The 19,213-nt window shown below is 42.9% G+C and overlaps 1 protein-coding gene across 1 annotated transcript; it reads right to left on the bottom strand.

Moving 5' to 3' along the window:
* Positions 1–17,767: 17,767 nt before the first annotated feature.
* LOC144773918 (general transcription factor II-I repeat domain-containing protein 2-like) lies at positions 17,768–19,006 on the bottom strand. Its single transcript, XM_078658980.1, has one exon. The coding sequence runs from the start codon at positions 19,004–19,006 to the stop codon at positions 17,768–17,770; it is 1,239 nt and encodes a 412-aa protein (XP_078515106.1).
* Positions 19,007–19,213: the final 207 nt, after the last annotated feature.

The following is a 19,213-nucleotide window of genomic DNA, read 5'->3' as shown; positions in this document are numbered from 1 at the left end:
TAATTTCAATTTGTTTTCAGCCCTGAGGAAGCTCTCCGCATAGGAGCTAAACGCGTTGGATGATAAATGAAATTGGAATGTTCTTAAAATCAATCAATTTCAAATTAAAGAAGTGACTTTTCTCATCTACTTTGACTCATTGGACTTTTTGAGCTGCGCACCTCCATTTCACTTAATCTTCTCTTGATCTGGAGCACAGATACGCCGCTCAACGGCTGGCATAGGGGTTGTCTGCACAGCGATCCTACATTTAGGAACTGGTGTGAGGTACGGCTTTGAGGGTCCGCCGTTGCTGTTTTGTTCTCTGGTTTAAAATCAGGGCGAGACTATGCAGAAAGGGTGACAGTGTTGCAACGTTCGTCTCAAGATTGTGCTTTTTACAATATTTATGTACTGCAGCTGTAACACACCAGTGGCATTATGTCTTTTTACTTGTGAGATGCTCTTTCTCACAACCTGTTCTCGAAGACAAATAATTCTGCCATCACACATCCAGGCCCATATTTACTAAGATTTTACATCAGACTTGCCTCACTTTTATGACGCAGCCCCAACAAAAAAAATATTTTACGATTTACGTAGCCAACCAAAGTCAATTTGGGCAGCTTTGGCTGGTTTAGTGAATACAAACTAATGCAAAGCAAAACATAGGGCTGACGTGTTTTACTTTGCATCAGGTAGGCATTACTTGTGTGGAGCATGGGTGTTGCCAGGCATCCACCCATGTTTTTTGCACAAACCCAGATTTACAAACACTTTAACCTAGGTTGGTGCTAAAATAGTGTGCTTTCTTGACAGAGGAGAAATAGCCTCTTTTCTCCTTGTTACTTTCTCTGTTCATGTGTACACCACTCTGCAGCACACATAGATAGAGGAATCTGCTTCTAAGTATTGTTTTTGTGCAGGAGGTATGCTTTCCTGCACTACAACAATTTTGCCCGTTACACAAGCAAACTTCCACCATGACACAAGTACACCAGCTCATAGAGGGAGCTGGACGGTGCCATATCTTGGCAAATATGCCATTGTTCAGTCCTCTGTGTACAAAGTGGGTACGGAGTTTCTCTGTGGTAGTCTGTTAGAAGGGTTGGAGCCTGTAGGGACAAGTGGATCACTGGGGGGCCATTGTTGTGTGGGTGCAGGAGTGGGAATTCTCCTTGTTGGAATTAGGACTCTCACACACTCAGCAAGCTAGGTGTCATGCTTCATCATTTGAGCCTGCCCCTCATCAGGTCAGCGCTGCAATATCTGATGGGCACCCGGAACCGTGGCTCTTTATCGGGGATCTTTTGTTCCTGCCGGTGGGTGCAGTGGGGGTGAGGGGCCTAGTGTGTGTAGATGTAGGGCAATATGTGAGTTAAAATAGTTTAGTTAGTCATAACCAATATTTATTCCGAAGGTAAACTGCCTAATTTAAAAGACGGAGAGGGGCAAAAGACTAGTGGTAATGTGTCTAATGGTGTATGCCCTGCTCTCAGTCGTCTACCATCTGCACAACGCAGTGCAGCAACTTGCCTTGCTGTGCTGTGTTGCATGAACTATTAGTAAATATGCCCCACAGTTTCACACTTCTGCTCAAACGAACTCTTCTTTGGGTGAAAGCCATGCAATAAGCATAGGTATAAGGCAGACCGGAAATAATGTAACATATTCATAGTTCAATATTTCTAATCTACAGATAGTATGCTCAAGGGATAAAAATTAGGCTCAAGTCTTACTTTTAGCAAGTAGTGCTAAAGTTGTCAAGATGATACACTATGTACATTCAGTGTATAAAATATCTACTACTGGCTTAAGATCTTTCCAACTGTCCTAAAGAACAACGTTGATGTCCATCACCTAAGTTGCCCACCCAAGGGATACAGTGCTGTAAGTGGGTTCATTTACATTACATCAAACACACAAAAGGAGATGGAAAGAATGCTTGGAACAAGTCTATCCTCTGATAATCTCTTGGGGCAGCATTCCAAACCATTGTTTGCCCACCATGCCACCTCAGTTAGGACTCAGCAATATGTAAATCAGTCTCTACCCTGTCCCAATAGGAACAGTACAGCTCAAACTGCCAAGACAGGTGGTACCTGAACCGCACCATAAGCAATCTGGCATGATTTCACTCTGATTTGGGCTCGTCAGTTTGGTGTAGATTGGTTCCTGTGGTCTAGTTAGCATGGGACAGACATCTGCACATACCCTAACTACTTAGGACGGTACATTAAACAAACACAGACATCACAGTACATAAGTAGCTGGGCACAGAAGCACAGGACAGTGCGCTGTACTAATATGGGACAACAAAAAAATGCACAGTCACCAAGAGAGGCCCCAGAACGGAAATATTTGAGACAACGTGTACTAGTGAGGTATCGGGTTCTGTCAGGCCTACATACTCTGCAAAAACACTCTAACGCCATACACAGAAGTTGGCACGGAAACTGGAAATGCAAACAGACAAGTTTATTAGGACCCCATGGGGTGGTGGTACATTCCTACAACACCCTTCGGCAATGCAAGAAGTATCACACCGAACATCGGTGCGCGGCCTCTTTTATACAGTTTAAAGGTAATAAAAAGGTAGGCGGTATACATTAGAACAGTTTTAGGTACATATAAGGGCATTTTTAGAACACAGCCAGTATGTGGGAGGGGCTTAATACCACTGGTCAGTTGGGGGAACATTCCTAAGGAGTGACCACTCACTAGTCCAGAGATCGTGTGTGCGCATGCGTGAAAACGGACCATCGCTAAAAATAGCCTGTTGCTGGGCAGGGTAAAGGTTCATTGGCATGAAGGAAGGACGAAAGGGCACGCTGACCACGAGGCTACATGTTCATACAAAATGGAAGCCACAAAATACAAACTGGCCCCCGTACACTTAAGTCAAGTTAACAGAAAAGGTCGTGTAGCTGAGCTAAACGCTAACTCAGGTGCTGCCAAATTACGACAGACGGCCCTTTTAGCGTTTAGCTGAAGCTACCTCATAAAGGAAATAATCCGAATGTTCATCTTCGATATCGATCATCATGATTTGCTTCACTTCGGCATTACTCATCTGCACATTTTTAGCAATAACTCGTTTGGATGGAATACAGGCTGTAATACATACAGTACATAAAGTAGGACCACATTGAATACATAGGCAACAAAAAAAGAATATCCCAATAATCACACAGAGAACCGTTAGCAGTTTCCAACCCCAGGTACTAAGTATAGTCCAAAACCAACCCGAGAAAGTCCAAGTACCATTGTCAGTGTGAATTTCAGAGGCGATTTTGTGCAATTTGGAAATGGCATCATACACAGAAGGCGAATTATCAGGGACATAGACGCAACAACTACTTCCGATGATACGACATGCACCCCCACGATCAGCTAACACTACATCCAGAACCATTCGGTTCTGAAGCGTAACAATTCTAGTAATCTGGAGCTCTTCAGTTATATTCCCTAAAGCAGAAACAGTTTCATTAGCAACTGCCTCCACAACCCGTGTTAGCCGCCTAATTTTCCTGCTGTTTAGAGCAGCGCCCACAAAGGAAAATAACCCTAAATTAAAATCCACATATTGTTGTAGGGAGGTGTCAGTTTGATCAACACCATCAATGTCCAATGTCCTCTTAACTCTATTCAAAATAAAATCATGATATAATACAAAATCGATATGGTACAGAGGAGGTGCAATAAACACAGGGGGTAATACAAAGGATATGTAACATGTGCCTAACCATCCAAGAGGAAGACGATGATAACCTTTATTACCACAGATAAAATAAGTGTTTCGTGAGGCCACAAATGAAATACCATTGGGAGTATCAAAAGCAAGAGTAATATTGCATTCACTTCTCCCCACCGGAATTGTTCCCTTATTCCTAATACAGAGATCTGCTTTCGTATCAATGACAGTAATTACGTGTAAACTGGACATATTTGTAAGTCTCTGATTAGTGAAGATGCGAGGTGCAGATACATTGTCCGGCCGATATTCTTCCCACTCGAACTTAGTTCCTTCTGCTTGTGGATAGCCATCTCGATCATTATAGCAGACTTTGTTCAGTCGAAAAAGTAGTCCACCTTTTGTTGGCCATCTCAAAGTAAAGAGAAGAGTGTACCAAGCATTGCATGACCCATTATGAGAAAAAGGAAGGGGAATAAGTGGGGTTCCTCCCTTCTTCTGATGCCCAGGTAACATCCCACATACCCAACAGTTGGACGTGTTGGTCATATTATGCGTGTGATGTAATATCTGAATGTAACTATTATTCAAATAAGTCTGTCTATGTCTTTCTTCGTGATAAGGCAAAGTAAAATGAAAATGTTCAGATGGAATTGGAGTGGTAGGCAGTAAATAGTCCCGTGCAGGAAATAGTCTTTCTATAGTCCAAGCTATTACTGCTATTACCACTATTGTCGTAACAAAAAGACCCGCACTTCTTCTGTTTCTCAATGTCATAGGTGCCATGGTACAATGAACAAAAGTCTCAAGAAACAAACTAAAAATAAAAATATGGTGCTGAGAACCAAGGCTGCCGTTGAGTTTTTCTCCGAGATTCAAGACGGGTGTCGCTACACTGGACAGAACTGATCCCCCCCCCCCTTGATATTCCCGGCTTCCGTTTCACAAACCTCGGAACGGTTACCAACCAGTCACGAGAAATACAAAAAGAAATTATTTCCTCGGCCGTAGATTGTACTTCACTCCACCAGAAACAGTGTGGTCCGGGAAGGCTCCCTCCGACTCGTGAGGCGTAACAGCTGGGCTCTTCTCCGCGTCCAAGATGTCTCTGTAGTCGGACAGCACAGTAGGGTTCACCAGATCTGGAGAGACACGTCAGCAGTGCGTTGAATGTAGCCACCGCTTCTTATTCGTAACACGCACAGCCGTCCGCATTGCCAGCAGCACTTGCTCAGGGCCACGCCACCTCGGCTCCTAGCTGCTGGATCTCTCAAACACCCGGATCATCACGAAGTCGCAAGGATGAAGATTGTGAGCCTCTCCAATGGAATTGTCGGGGAGCGCTTCTCGAACCTGTTGATGAATAGAAAGTAAATCATTTGTTAATCGTGCCAAATATTCGTTCATCATTAAACAAGGCACATCATGTATCAAACGAGGCTTTGGAACTCCCCAGATATTCATGGGCCTTCCAAACACCACTTCATAGGGTGTGAGGCCAGTTCGGGAGTGTGGCACTGATCTAATAGACAATAATGCCAATGGCAAAGCGTCTGGCCATTTCAAAGACGTGGATGCCACGATCTTCGCTAGCTTCAGCTTCAGAGTCGCATTATACCTTTCTACTAGACCTGCTGACTGCGGGTGAAATACAGCGTGGAACTTTTGTCTTATTCCCAATCCTTTCAGGACATGCTCCACTATTTTCCCAACGAAATGAGGACCATTATCATTCCACAAAAATTTACAGACACCATAACGTGGGAAGTACTCTTTCAGTAACACCTTAGCTGTTGTTAATGCTGTATTATCCTTCGTGGGGTAGGCTTCAACCCATTTACTGAAAGCACACACCACCACCAGGACATACTTGAGGTTATTACAGCGCTCCAGCTGGATGTAATCCATTTGCAGTACTTCGAATGGTGCAGTAGGTGGAACGAACCCTCCTTTAGGAGTAGAGGTCCCTTTAGCAGGATTGTACTGTAGGCATATCAGACAGGTCTGCACTACTCTCCTAGCCGTGCTGGCAATCTCAGGGTGCTCCCAAACTCGTGTAAGCAATTTCGTAATTGCAAGAGCTCCAACATGTGCCAGCCCATGCGTCATTTGAACCATTGCCTGCAAGTAAGCAGTAGGTAATTTCCATCTCTCCATGTCTTTGCTTCTCCAACAACCCTCATCATCCAATACTCCCTCTGTTGCCCATGTTGCAAGTTCTGCTTCAGATGCTGACTTCTGTATATCTAAGACTTCTTCTCTAGCATCATGCCATCGCTCTGCTTGTGATCTCACCACATACATGGGGGAATCATTTTGCAACATAGCAGTCTCTCTCGCTATGCGGTCTGCAAAGGCATTTCCTTGCCCTATTTTGTCTGTCACTTTCTTATGTGCACTACATTTTATTATCGCCACCTTCTTTGGACATAATAGTGCATTCAGGAGGTCGCATACCAACTCTCCGTACATGATATGTGTTCCGTGTGAGGTCATAAACCCTCGTTCCCTCCAGAGTAGGTCAAAATCGTGCGCTACTCCAAAAGCGTAACGACTGTCAGTATAGATATTCACACATAGACCAGCACTTAACTCACATGCTTTCGTTAAGGCTATCAATTCAGCCGCTTGAGCAGATTTTTGCGGTATTCGTGCTGTTTCTACCACTGTCTTAAGTGTCGTGATCACATAGGCTGCGGAAGTTGTACCATCTGGCAATCTCACACACGATCCATCAACCCACAGTTCCCCATCTACATCAGGAAGTGGCGTGTCCTGTAAATCGACACGACCCTTTGTTTGTTCGTCAGTCAGAAAAACACAATCATGTTGTTCTTCTTCCTGGGTCTCAGTAACAGGATATGGCAATAAAGTAGCGGGGTTCAAAGTGGCGCACCTCTTCAATGTAATGTGTGGCGCCAACAGTGTTAGCTCATATCCTGTTAAACGGGCACTGGTTAGATGCTGCGTTTTCGTTTGGTTCAATAGCGCATCTACTGCATGGGGGACTAACACCAGCAATTTGTGTGACAAAACTATTCCCTCACTCTGCCGTATAGCTACTGCTGTTGCTGCAACTGCTCGGAAGCATCCAGGCAGTCCTCGAGCCACAGGATCAAGAACTGCTGAAAAGTATGCACAAGGCCTCTGTTTGTCTCCGTGTAACTGCACTAAGACTGACAATGCGCACCCATCCTTCTCATGTACATACAATGTAAAGAGCTTTGTATAATGTGGTGTACCTAACACTGGTGCAGAACAAAGAGCTTGTCTCAATTGTTCAAAAGCATTTTGACATTCATCCGTCCATTCGAGGGGGGTTAGTGCAGTTCTGGACAGCAATGCTAACAAAGGTTTTACAATGTACGAAAATCCTAGTATCCATTGCCTACAGAAGGACGTTAAACCTATGAAAGCACGAACATCCTTCTGCGTGCAAGGGACTGGTGTATCTAAAATTGCTTGAATTCGATCTGATGTTAATGCATGTCCCTCCTTAGACAAAAGATGACCAATGTATGTCACCTTTGGTCTACAATATTGTAACTTCTTTCGCGAAACCTTGTGATTGTGTTCAGAAAGGAAAGAAAGCAGGGAGAGTGTACTCTCCTCGCATTGCTCTTGTGTGTCTGCCGCCAGCAAAATGTCATCGACATATTGGATAAGTGTCACCCCAGACTGCAAATCAAATGAATCAAGCTGTCTTTTCAAAGCCTGGCTGTAAATGCTAGGACTTTCTGTATAACCTTGAGGAACGCGACAAAATCTATAAGATTTAATATTTAATGTAAAGCCGAACAAATATCGGCTATCAGGATGAATGGGGATTGAAAAGAAAGCGTTTTTCAAATCGATCACTGTAAATGTAGTAGCCGTGGGTGGGACCAAAGTAAGTAAGGTGGTAATGTCAGATACTACTGGATACTGTGGTACAACTATCTTATTAACTTCCCTCAAATCAATAATAAAACGATAGATCTTAGTATCTGTATCTTTCTTTAGGATCGGAAGAATTGGACTGTTGCAAACATTATAGGGAACTTCCTCCACCACCCCTGCCGCTATCAAGTCAGTCACTATGTGTATCAAAGCTATTTCGCCTTCTCTAGAGATCTTGTACTGAGGAATACGAGGTAAAACCGCTCCCTCCTTCACAGTAATGCACACAGGAGGAATAATCATTTGACCCACATCAGTATCGGAAGTAGCCCATAACGTACTTGGAAGGGGAGCTAATGCGTCGGCCTCTTGCATGAGGCACGATCTCTCAATTTCTGGATAGTTTTCGTTCAAAATGACCCGCACCCCTTCAGGGGCACAGCGAATTGTTGCACGAAAATGCTTTAACATATCAAGTCCCATAATATTATCTGGCGTATTTGGAGATAGCAGGAACGGACATGGGGCAACAAATTTATCAACATGAAATGTAAGGGGTTGAGACAATGGGCTTAGAGAAGGTGTTCCATCGAACCCTATTGCTGTAATTGTTTCGCCAGACAGGGGAGCCCTTGGAACCAAGTGTTTGGACAAAGCGCTACGAGTAGCTCCTGTGTCGACCAGAAACTGATCAGTAGAACCCAAAACATGTGCTTATATATATGGACCCCTCTGATCGACTGGTACTTCAACCGATTCCACACCCCATCCTACGCAATCCTATGCATATTGATTATCCTGAGACTCAGTATTCTCTCCTTCAGCTATCTGATATTGATTTCGCCGATCAAAAGTATTATGTTCAACCTGACCCCGACCCCTTTCTTCAAACCTACCACGGTCATTCGCTCCACCTCTCGGTCCTGAATAACTATTCCGTGACCTTCCACTTCCTCGACCCTTCTGACTACGCTGTTCACGAAGTACCGGACAATCTGCAAGCCAATGTCCAAACTGCTTACAGTATGCACACTGATCCTCAGAAATGTCGGAACGAGGGGGAGACGTAACATACGATCCTCGTCTACCCCTATCGTTCCCTCTCGATTGCGTAGCACGAACCTGTGCCAACATCACTTTCGTCTTTAAGTCCTTCACTTTCTTATCACAACTTTCTTTAGCCTCTAATTCCTGTCGTTCATAATACTGAGCCATAGTTAACAAAGAAGCAGGCGTTGCAGTGGTCCATGAACTTTCGCTAGCCTTTAATCGTTTTGCAATCTCCGGTAGGAGATTAGCCACATACTTGTCTACGAACAAGTGCCTGCCCGTGTCCTCTGTTAATGATTGACCACTGTAATCATGGAATGCTTCCTCAAAACGTGAAAAGAAATCAGAAATCGATTCATCTAACTTTTGCTTACAAGATGCCAATACTGTCCAATCTATTTTCTTAGGGGGGACAAGCGTTTTTAATTTATTCAAGATAGCCGTTGGTAAATCTAAAATCAACTGACACGGTTTACATGCAGGTTCCCTATCTAAATCAGCTCTCACTATGTCCTTCCAATCTGCACCTAATATCGTTCGATCGTCAAACTTACGAATCGTCCTCCACATATCAGGAGGCAATATCAATCCAAAGAAAAGATCAATATCAACTAACGTCATAATACACAAAGAAATAGCGCCCTCCACACCTTCATAGAAAGCTGCTGGATTTTTACGGGGGTCAGGCAAAGCATTCTTAAGTGCCATAACATCTGCTCTATTCCATGGTGTATAAACCCAGTCATATATGAAGTAACCCTTCGCATCTACAGACGTCTTATCGTCGTCCGTGCCTGCCCCTTTAGGAGGGACATACAAAGGCGCAGCTTCCCGCATAGGCATAACATTAATCGCAACACTCTTATCTGATCCATAGATAGGGCACACTCGGGAATTTTCAGTCGATCCAGACGCTGATTGCTCAGATGCCTTTTTCGCCGCTCGCAATCGTGTCGCCTCATCTCGTAACTGAATCAACCGCCGGAAGAATTTGTCCACATCTGCAAGAGCAAAAATACCTTTACGAAAATTCTCATGACCAACTGATATATCTTTAGGTTCCAACTCAGGAGAGTGTTTTCTAAACCGCTCAACAACTTCATCTGCAAAATGATTTAAAAAATACAACCGTTCCTTGTCAGACCACTGACTCATAAGATCATTAACCTCTGAAACAGTTATAGTATTTATATTAAGTTTACGAGCAATCGAATGCAATTCCGTCATACGCTCGATATGTAACCTGGTACGCTGTTTATCCTGATTATCCTCGTCCGATTCCACATCCGGAGCCGTAGGCTGAACATAAGGAGGCGGGCAACGATCTAACAAGGAAAAATCATCTAATTCATTAGTAAGGACAGGATAGAGAGAACGTCTAATAGGAAACTGACCATTAACTTGTAAATTACGTTCTCGACTCTCTTTCTCTTTCTGTTCCTGCAATTCCTTTTCCTGTAGCTGTAAAGCTTTATCCCGAGCAGCCTTGCGCTGCTCTTTGTCCGCCAAGTCTTCTTCACGCTTCATTCGTTCACGCACCGCTTTCTCCCACATATGCACACAATCAAACATGTCCTGTCTAGACCTTCGTTGAAACAAACACTGTTCTACATACTGGACTTTTCGCAAGTCGAATGACCCATGTAGTGGCCATTGCAATTCACGATCAGATTTTGTATATTTATGCCATAACGTGCTATACATTATGGGAGGAAGGCCAAATTTAATGTACATTTCACGGTTAGGAGTCCCCTCTGGGGGAGCCGGCTGAGATTCATTTAATCGATAACTGGTACCGTTTCCAAAACAGCACGTTCCTCGGAGTGTGCTGAGAACAGGCATGCTCAAAATATCACAGAAACGTGATATTACAACAAATGGCACTTAAGGTACTTACGCACGATGTGCCGTTCAAAGAAATTCAGAATCAGAGAAATATCCCTACATGCCTGCCTATGTGAGGTGCACTCCACATATAATTCAAATCATAGATCCAAACGTTAGCTAACGCATACAAATTCAAATTCAAATTCAAAAAGCCACAGTAAGTGTCAGTAGACTACCTTACCAAACATAAGCTTACCAAGTATCTTCAAAAGTGTCCAGATTCCAACTGCCAAGTTCCGTAGCCGAATCAGCCAAAACGGGCACTACACGACAAACCAAACAATCAAGATCTCAGTCGAAGACCGGCGCCACCTGGAAGGTCAGATCAGAAGGAAAGGAAAAAACACCGTGGGTGCCAAGACTCGGGTCACTCAGTGGCAGCGTACGCGTCCATAGCGAGTTTCCAATCCTTCGTCGTGACCTCTCCTTCGGGCATCAGAGTCGCCGATGAGTCCCTTCGTGGTCGCCAATTGAGGTATCGGGTTCTGTCAGGCCTACATACTCTGCAAAAACACTCTAACGCCATACACAGAAGTTGGCACGGAAACTGGAAATGCAAAGAGACAAGTTTATTAGGACCCCATGGGGTGGTGGTACATTCCTACAGCACCCTTTGGCAATGCAAGAAGTATCACACCGAACATCGGTGCGCGACCTCTTTTATACAGTTTAAAGGTAATAAAAAGGTAGGCGGTATACATTAGAACAGTTTTAGGTACATATAAGGGCATTTTTGGAACACAGCCAGTATGTGGGAGGGGCTTAATACCACTGGTCAGTTGGGGGAACATTCCTAAGGAGTGACCACTCACTAGTCCAGAGATCGTGTGTGCGCATGCGTGAAAACTGACCATCGCTAAAAATAGCCTGTTGCTGGGCAGGGTAAAGGTTCATTGGCATGAAGGAAGGACGAAAGGGCACGCTGACCACGAGGTCACATGTTCATACAAAATGGAAGCCACAAAATACAAAATGGCCCCCGTACACTTAAGTCAAGTTAACAGAAAAGGTCGTATAGCTGAGCTAAACGCTAACTCAGGTGCTGCCAAATTACGACACTAGTCCCAGCCAACAGCAACAAATGATACACACATGAGAGAGACATATTTTTACAGAAAGGCAATAATAGTGGTTTGCAAACTAATGATGTTTACTCATTAGAAGGATCCAAGAAACATATTATTGACCAAACGTTTAAGGAGACACTGAAGGACAGTTTCAGCAACACTTGGCCTTTTAACCTACAGATGCTAAATCAGAGACCTATGTTTGATAGAACTGACCAATAAACAGACCAAGTGCCATAAAATAGACACAAGACTGATGACAGAGGGATCCAAATGCTTTTTTAGTTCAGGAGAACTTTATTAGGATGAAGCAAATACAGATAGAATAATGCATTAAAGTGATACAGAGGTTAAAAATGAAGGGAAGGAGAAGGAGGGAAAAGGAATAAATATACACTATTGTGATAAAAATTTAAGAGATCCAATTTGAATAGAAATATAACAAAAGTAAAAGACATGCTCATTAAGCATGAGCGCAAAATCCGCTCCGATCGCGGATTTTGCGGATTTTCGGTAAATCCGCGATCCGCGAACTCTCGCGGATTTACCGAGAATCCGCAATCCGCGATCGGAGCGGATTTTGCGGTCAAAAGTTCAAGCCTGCATAATTTACGATGGCGCCGGCAAGCTGCCAGCGCCATCCTCAAATGGTTACTTAATTAGCTTCGACAGGAAGCTCTAATAGATAAGATACAGCAGGGGCTCGAGCGCCTGCTTTATTTTAACAGTTGGAGCTTCCTGTTGAAGCTAATTAAGTAACTATTGCAGGATGGCGCTGGCAGCTTGCCGGCGCCATCGTAAATTATTTCAACGGTGGTGTCTTCTTGAGTAAATATGAAGGGCAGGGTTCATTCGGGCACGACGGTCCTGGCACAAAAAAATAAACCTCAACAGGAAACACTTGCAGATATCAATAAAGCATGTGCCCTAGTTGAAGCTTTAATTCAGTGACTCATTGATCAGCCCAAAAATTAATCTGCTGATCGGTCTCTGCCCTTTTATACACACAAGAGGCATGCTCGCATGGACGCCCCGTCCGTTTGGCCCCGCCCACACACTCGAGGTGTGCACCGTCTTCCCGCCATTTACCCACTATGATGGACATTTCACTAAAGGGACCCCTGCGCACTTCGGCGCGATTGCTTAGTAACACACACTTGGTCGCTGGAACTAGTTGAAGCGCAAATGTAGTGACTCATTCATCAGCCCAAAAAAAATCGTGAGCGTTGGGAGGCTGGGCAGATGTGCCTTCTTCCCAAATATCCCATCGATGCTGCTCTGATCGGTCTCTGACCTTTTAGACACACAAGAGGCATGTGCGCTCGCGTTGAAGCCCCGTCCGTTTGGCCCCGCCCACACACTCGAGGAAGCCCCGCCCCCAATCCGCAAATCCGCTGAATCCGCTAAATAGGCGGATTTTGCGGATCCACGATCCGTGGATCCGCTAAATCCGCGAATCGTGGATCCGCAAAATCCGCCCATGCTCATAAATAGTTGAAACATTTTAAGATTATGAAAATGTACATATTAGCTGTGAAAGGAACGAGTGAACATCATGGGGGTTTAGAAACTATGGGCCATATGTATCAACATTCCGTTTTGCGATTCCTAAATAGCGATTTTTAAGGAATCGCTATTTAGAAATCGCAAAATGGTATGTATGTAGAAATTCGCTTCTTTTTAGCGATTTCTTAAAATTCCTTAATTGCGATTAGCAAATTGCTAATTGCAATTAAGGAATAATTTCCCATTCATTTCTATGGGCCAGGAGGCCCATAGGAATGAAGGGGAAATGTGCGATTCGCAATTTGCTAATCGCAAATTGTGAATATTTTCAAGGGTGCAGGGGCGTCCAAAGGACACCCTGTAACACCCCTGAAAACTGCATGGGTGCACATGTGGCGCACATACATGCCCTAAGGGCATGTATGTGTGTCACATGGCACTTTGAAAAAAGGAAAAATATGCATTTTGAAAGGAATTCGCAACTTACCACCAACTAGAAGTTGGTGGTAATTTGCGATTCCTTAAGGCCAATTTGCAATTTTTTAGCTTCTTACATTGCATTTAAGGAATCGCAAAATTTGCGATTCCCTATTTCTCAAGCAGATTTGTTTGATGCATACCATTAGTCCAAATTGCATTCGCAAACGCCGAAATTCTGCGAATTTCGGCGTTTGCGAAGTCAATTTGGCTTGATACATATGGCCCCTAATCCCTAATGGGGTGATGGTATGGTAAAGATTTAAAATGACTATCTATGAAATTTATAATGGGACTCAAGAAAATAGAATGTTTAATGGCAAAGGAAATCGGGTGAATGTTTGCTGTGTCTGTGGTTGTTACAAAACGCATACCACCAGGCTTGGAAAGACAGTTCGGAAAATTCCTTCAAATGTTTAGTGAGTTGTTGATAGGTGGGTGCTAATAGAAGGTCAATGATTGTTAGGTGAGATTAAACATGTTCTCAATCGGTAGATAAACTACCCAGGAAGATGTTAGTGAATGACAAGGGTACAGAGGTATTAAAAATGGCATTGATTTGATTCAAACTTCTGTCCAGAAATCGTACAATTGAAAAGCAAGTGTTTTAGATGTACTTTTTGCGAGTGACATGACCAGCAACTATCGAGGTCATCTGGGTAGATGAGATGCAAAGAAATGGGAGAAAAGAGTAGTCAATTGTATATGTAGAATATCATCTGAGTGGTATTGGCGGCTCAGGAAGATGACTGTATTTTTGTCCAAATTCTTTTCTAAATAGAAACACTCCAAAATGTTCCCAAATCATTCTCCCATGCGAGCTCAATATCTGATTGAGATCTTTCAGCAGAAGGTTGGCATAGGACACCATATTTGGCAGAAGCTTTAGGGTTATTATGTAAAAGATTGCCCAGCATAGAAGAAGGTGTGGGAGGTTGTACTGGAATGGAGGTAAACTTAGTAAGAGCATCTGATATGATGGATTACAAAAGGTAAAATGTATGCTGCAAAGATGAGGAAAAATGAAAAATCCTAATGCGCAAGATTCCCAGCAGAGCCACATGAAAATGATGATGCACTGTCTCAATAAAATGTGAAACACTAACCTGTGAAGTGTGGCCTACTTGGAGTACAGGAAAGGAACCTGGACTGATGGAGGATGTCCCCAACACCAACACTTAGAAGGGCCATGCAGGGTCTCCAGAATCTCAAATGATTAACTTGGGAAACGGGCCAGACGCAAGCACTAACCCAACCTTGGGACCCAGGACTGAGAAGGGATGTATTATACCTCAAAGCAACAATTGCACAGACTCAGCAGAATTGGACCAGGGAAAAGACGACCTATACTAGAAAGCCTACCTACTAAAGAGCATGAGAAACCAACACACCCACTGCCAAAACCATTGAAGCAGAAGGGCAGTCAGGCACCCAAAGGCAAATGCAATTAGCGATTCCCCCTTTTGAAAGACCAGTCAGATAAGCATACGGAACAGGAATCAATTCCTTTAACAAAGGCAAATGCCTAGCAAGAGGGAGCAGCATGGCAAATCACAAGGTGAGTGCTTTGAAAACACTTGCTTGATGCATTTGTAGAAATTGTGGAGCAAGCTTCCCATTTCCATTGACAGAGCGCATATTAAAAAAGCTGCAGAAGATGCCTCCTTACCTGTCACAACCCATCACAGGAGGAATGACCTAAAACTCAATGCTGGACCAAAAGTTCAGACAGATGATCTTAGCAAAAGCAGTACATAAACTCTTAAGCATCAGACCGACAGTCAATCACACACAAGAAAGAGTTCTGATAAATCAGTCCATATTAGCACGTAACAACAGGGTTAAGGGGAAAGGCAGTAGAAGAAGCACTAAAGGGAGAGTCCCAAGTGTAGCTAATACACACACAAGCTCATCAAAGAGTCCAGGGACTGGGCAGCACTAGCAGACTTCCGAAGGTTGGACCATGTACAACAGGCTACAGAACCAGGATCACTAGCTAGAGCCAGATAAGCACCAGAAGAATCCCAGGGCATGGGACATGCATGCCAACATCTTCTTGTGAGGTCAACTTAGAACTCCCTAGACTTTAAAGAAGTAGGGAAGGGCATAGAATATGTCCACTAAAGGAGGGCTGATCTCAGGCCAGAATCGACCAGTCTACAAGACCTACCCTGAACCACGTAAGCCAAATCATGAAGCCCCCAGGAAACCTAAGGCCCCACCAATCACCTGCTCCAGAAAAGCAGATCAAGAACCACAGAAACATCTACTAGCCAATAGGTAGCTGAGATAAGAAGGGACCTATCTCGGGTGGAGACAAAATATGGAAGTGTTAGTGTCACAAAGGCCCTTACGTCGCAACATGGCCGGAGCCAACACATTTAAGTTATTTTCTGAGGTAGGAAAGATATTATTGTCTCAAAAGCCTGACTCACCCTAATGAAGTAAGGGGTGGGAAGAGGAAAACTGGAGAAGAAGTAATTGAGCCTTTATGATTGGAGCTCGTGCACATATTCATTTATAAAGAAATTATCTTAAATTACTCAAATTGGTCATTTGATTTCTTAAATGTGTCCCAGTTCTTGTAGATGATTATATTTTCCTAACATGCTTACGAAATGTATTACATAAGACTGTTTATGGAGTACTTTCAAGCACGTTTAGCATTGCACCGTGTGTCGGATCTTGAACGCTGCAAAACAGCCTATAAAACACAGAGAAACAACTGTGGTAACTGTTCTTTTGAATAATGTCACTATTGTAGGATGTCATTTTAACCATGGCCTGTGCTTTTGCTTACGGAGAACTAATTGGAAAATCATCCCTCTCCCCACCCGGGGACTGCCTTTTTACTCTACACTGGTGGCTACATATAAAACTTTGCAGCCTTGACAACGCTGCTAATGTAGGGCATGTCTGAAGTTGTTTGCTACATGTTTCTATTAATAGGACTTTTTCATACCTCTCATGTAGGTGTAGTATAAAAGTTTGGCCAATTATAAATCCTCTTTTTCAACCTATTATTTATCAGAATTAATTGAAGGAGAGGAAAATCTTTTAGCGGGTTGGTAGCTACATTTTATTAAAAAAATAAAACTGAATATTTGAATATGCACCTTAGGTTAGAATTGGGAGTATAACAAGTACAATTAAACTTTTATAATTCTGTTGATAGAAAATGCTAGGGGGGCTATCTACTTCATAACGTTTTTATATGTGGTAAAACATTTTCTAATAAGATGAAATGTACTTAGCTTTATTAACCTCAGCACATATTTTCCTATCCTCAGTACTGGAATCAGAGTGGCGTACTGCCATTAGGTTCGTCCTCGCTCCCCCAGGGGGCATTGCTCCATGTGGCCCTCAGTACCCCGCAGTCTGTGACTTGGAGTACAGAGGCCAGCTGGTGGAGCCTGTGGTGTTATGTTATACAATGTAATGAGGATTAGCAACATTTATTAGGTAACTTACTTTATGCAGTACGGTATAGAACAGGGGTCTCCAACCTTTTGTGTAGTCCGAGCTACTTCTGGCCAGTTAAAATCGTCGTGAGCTACTGAACCCAAATCAACTCGCACATTTTTCCGAGAGACCCCCCACACCCAGTTTCATTGACTTTAAGCCTAATTTCATCAGAGCCCATACTGTGGTTTGAACAAAATACCCAAGACAGGCCTGATTTAAGAGTTCCCTAGAACACCAAAAGGAATGACTTCAGATTTGTGACGCTTCAAGACTTTTCAATTAATAGGTCCAAAATTAAGGTCCAAAATTAAGACCTTCCAGTAATAGTTGTCATTAAAATAATCATTGTAATGCGACTCAATTAACAAACATATATGGAAAGCGATCTTACCTTCAATGTGGAACTGATTCGTTCTTACGCTGCAATAATCATTTGGAAACATGCTCAAGATTCTTCTCTCCAGCTACGTTTTATTGTGTTTGTAATACAGGCCTGCAGTACACATTGCATTGTTTTTGTTCAAATAATAAAAAAGCTTTGCAGGAGGCTGAAGATTCTTCTCTGCAGCGACTTTAATCTTGGTTTTAATAATGAAACATATTTGTGATTCACCAGGAACTGTGACTGAACAAGTATTAATTACGACTACATACAAATAATTTCAGTGAGAGACTTGACACTGCATTGTGTCCAGTAATGCCTTGTAATCTGGGGTGTAGCTTGAGAGGGCAACTCTTATGGAGTCATTTAAATGTTCGTCAGTCAGACGTGTGCGAAATTTAAGTTAATATCGGAAAATGCAGATTCACAAAGATATGTAGAGCCAAACAGGGAAAAAAGTTTCAATGCAGCTATGTGGATGTTCTTAAACTTCTCTGCATCTACAAGACTCCAGAAATTAATATCCGATTGCCTTGATTTCAATTCAATGTCATTTTGAAGTGAGACCATCTCCATTTCCATGGTGTCAGAGTCAAGGTTCAGAAGAACACTAATTTTCTCTGAAAGGTCACTAACATCCGTTTCCATGAATGGGTTTGAAGTGAACATCACACAGGGCTCCAGTTGCTCAAAATCACTAAACCAGTCACTGAACTCTTGATTAAGCCTCACGAGGAGGTTACTGTATTTTTGTATGTCAAGGATCTCAGCCTCAGTTTTGTTTTCTGACAGGATTTGTAGCACAGAGGGAAAGTGCTGCATCTTTCTTTTCTGTACATGCGGTATGAAAAGGTTAAGTTTTGTTTTGAATGTTTTCACAGAACTAATCATGTTGGCTATTGTCTTGTTTTTGCCTTGCAACTCGTAGTTCAATACATTTAATTTCTCTGTGACATCTGTCAAAAAAGCTAAATCGAGCAACCATTCAGTGTTTGACAGCTGTGTGGTATCTTCATTTCTAGACTCCATGAAAGCTTTGACTTCTGGCAATAAGAAATGGAATCTTCGCAGTATTCTTCCCCTGCTAAGCCATCGGATCTGAGTGTGCAGTAAAAGGTCACCATACTCAGCTGAAAGTTCTTCAAGGAACAATTTGATTTTTCGGTGCTGCATGGCCTTTGCACAAACTGAATTAATAATTTTAACAACAGGAGTCATCACATGATCAAACCCCATTACCTTGGCACATATTGCCTGTTGATGTATAATGCAATGGTAGTTTAATAACGGAGGGAAATCTGGATCTGCTTTACAATTGGCAATGAAGCCAGAATGACGCCCAATCATTGCGGGTGCACCATCAGTTGTTATCGCCACTAACTTTTTCAATGGGACATTTTGTTTCACAAAATAATTTTTCATCTCATTGTGGATGTCAGATCCTCTGGTTGTGGTTTTCAGAGGCAACAGAGTTAAAAATTCTTCTTTATAAGTGAAATCCTCAAAAACCATTCTAACAAAGATAGCCAACTGTGCAATATCGCTTGCATCAACAAATTCATCACATTGCAGAGAAAAATATTTACATGTCTTTAAATCCCGCTCCAACTGCTCTATCATGTTGACCGATAATGCAGATACCCTTCTTGCCATAGTGTTTGACCCCAACTGCACATCTGAAATGCTAGACATAATTTCAGGGCTATATTTAAAGTCTTTGAATAAGGAGTGGGCCATTTAAAGCATTGCTTCCTTCACAATTGCTCCATCTGAAAATGTTGCTTTGTGCTTGATCAAGTGATGAGTAACTACGAAGGATGCTTCAGT

Source organism: Lissotriton helveticus, chromosome 8 (assembly GCF_964261635.1).
Source record: "Lissotriton helveticus chromosome 8, aLisHel1.1, whole genome shotgun sequence".
Classification (NCBI taxonomy): Eukaryota; Metazoa; Chordata; class Amphibia; order Caudata; family Salamandridae; genus Lissotriton; species Lissotriton helveticus.
This window is presented reverse-complemented; position numbering and strand designations above follow the sequence as displayed.

Bases quoted from the DNA above. Each gene is read 5' to 3' on its own strand.
- LOC144773918 (XM_078658980.1), bottom strand. From the start codon at position 19,006: ATGATAGAGCAGTTGGAGCGGGATTTAAAGACATGTAAATATTTTTCT.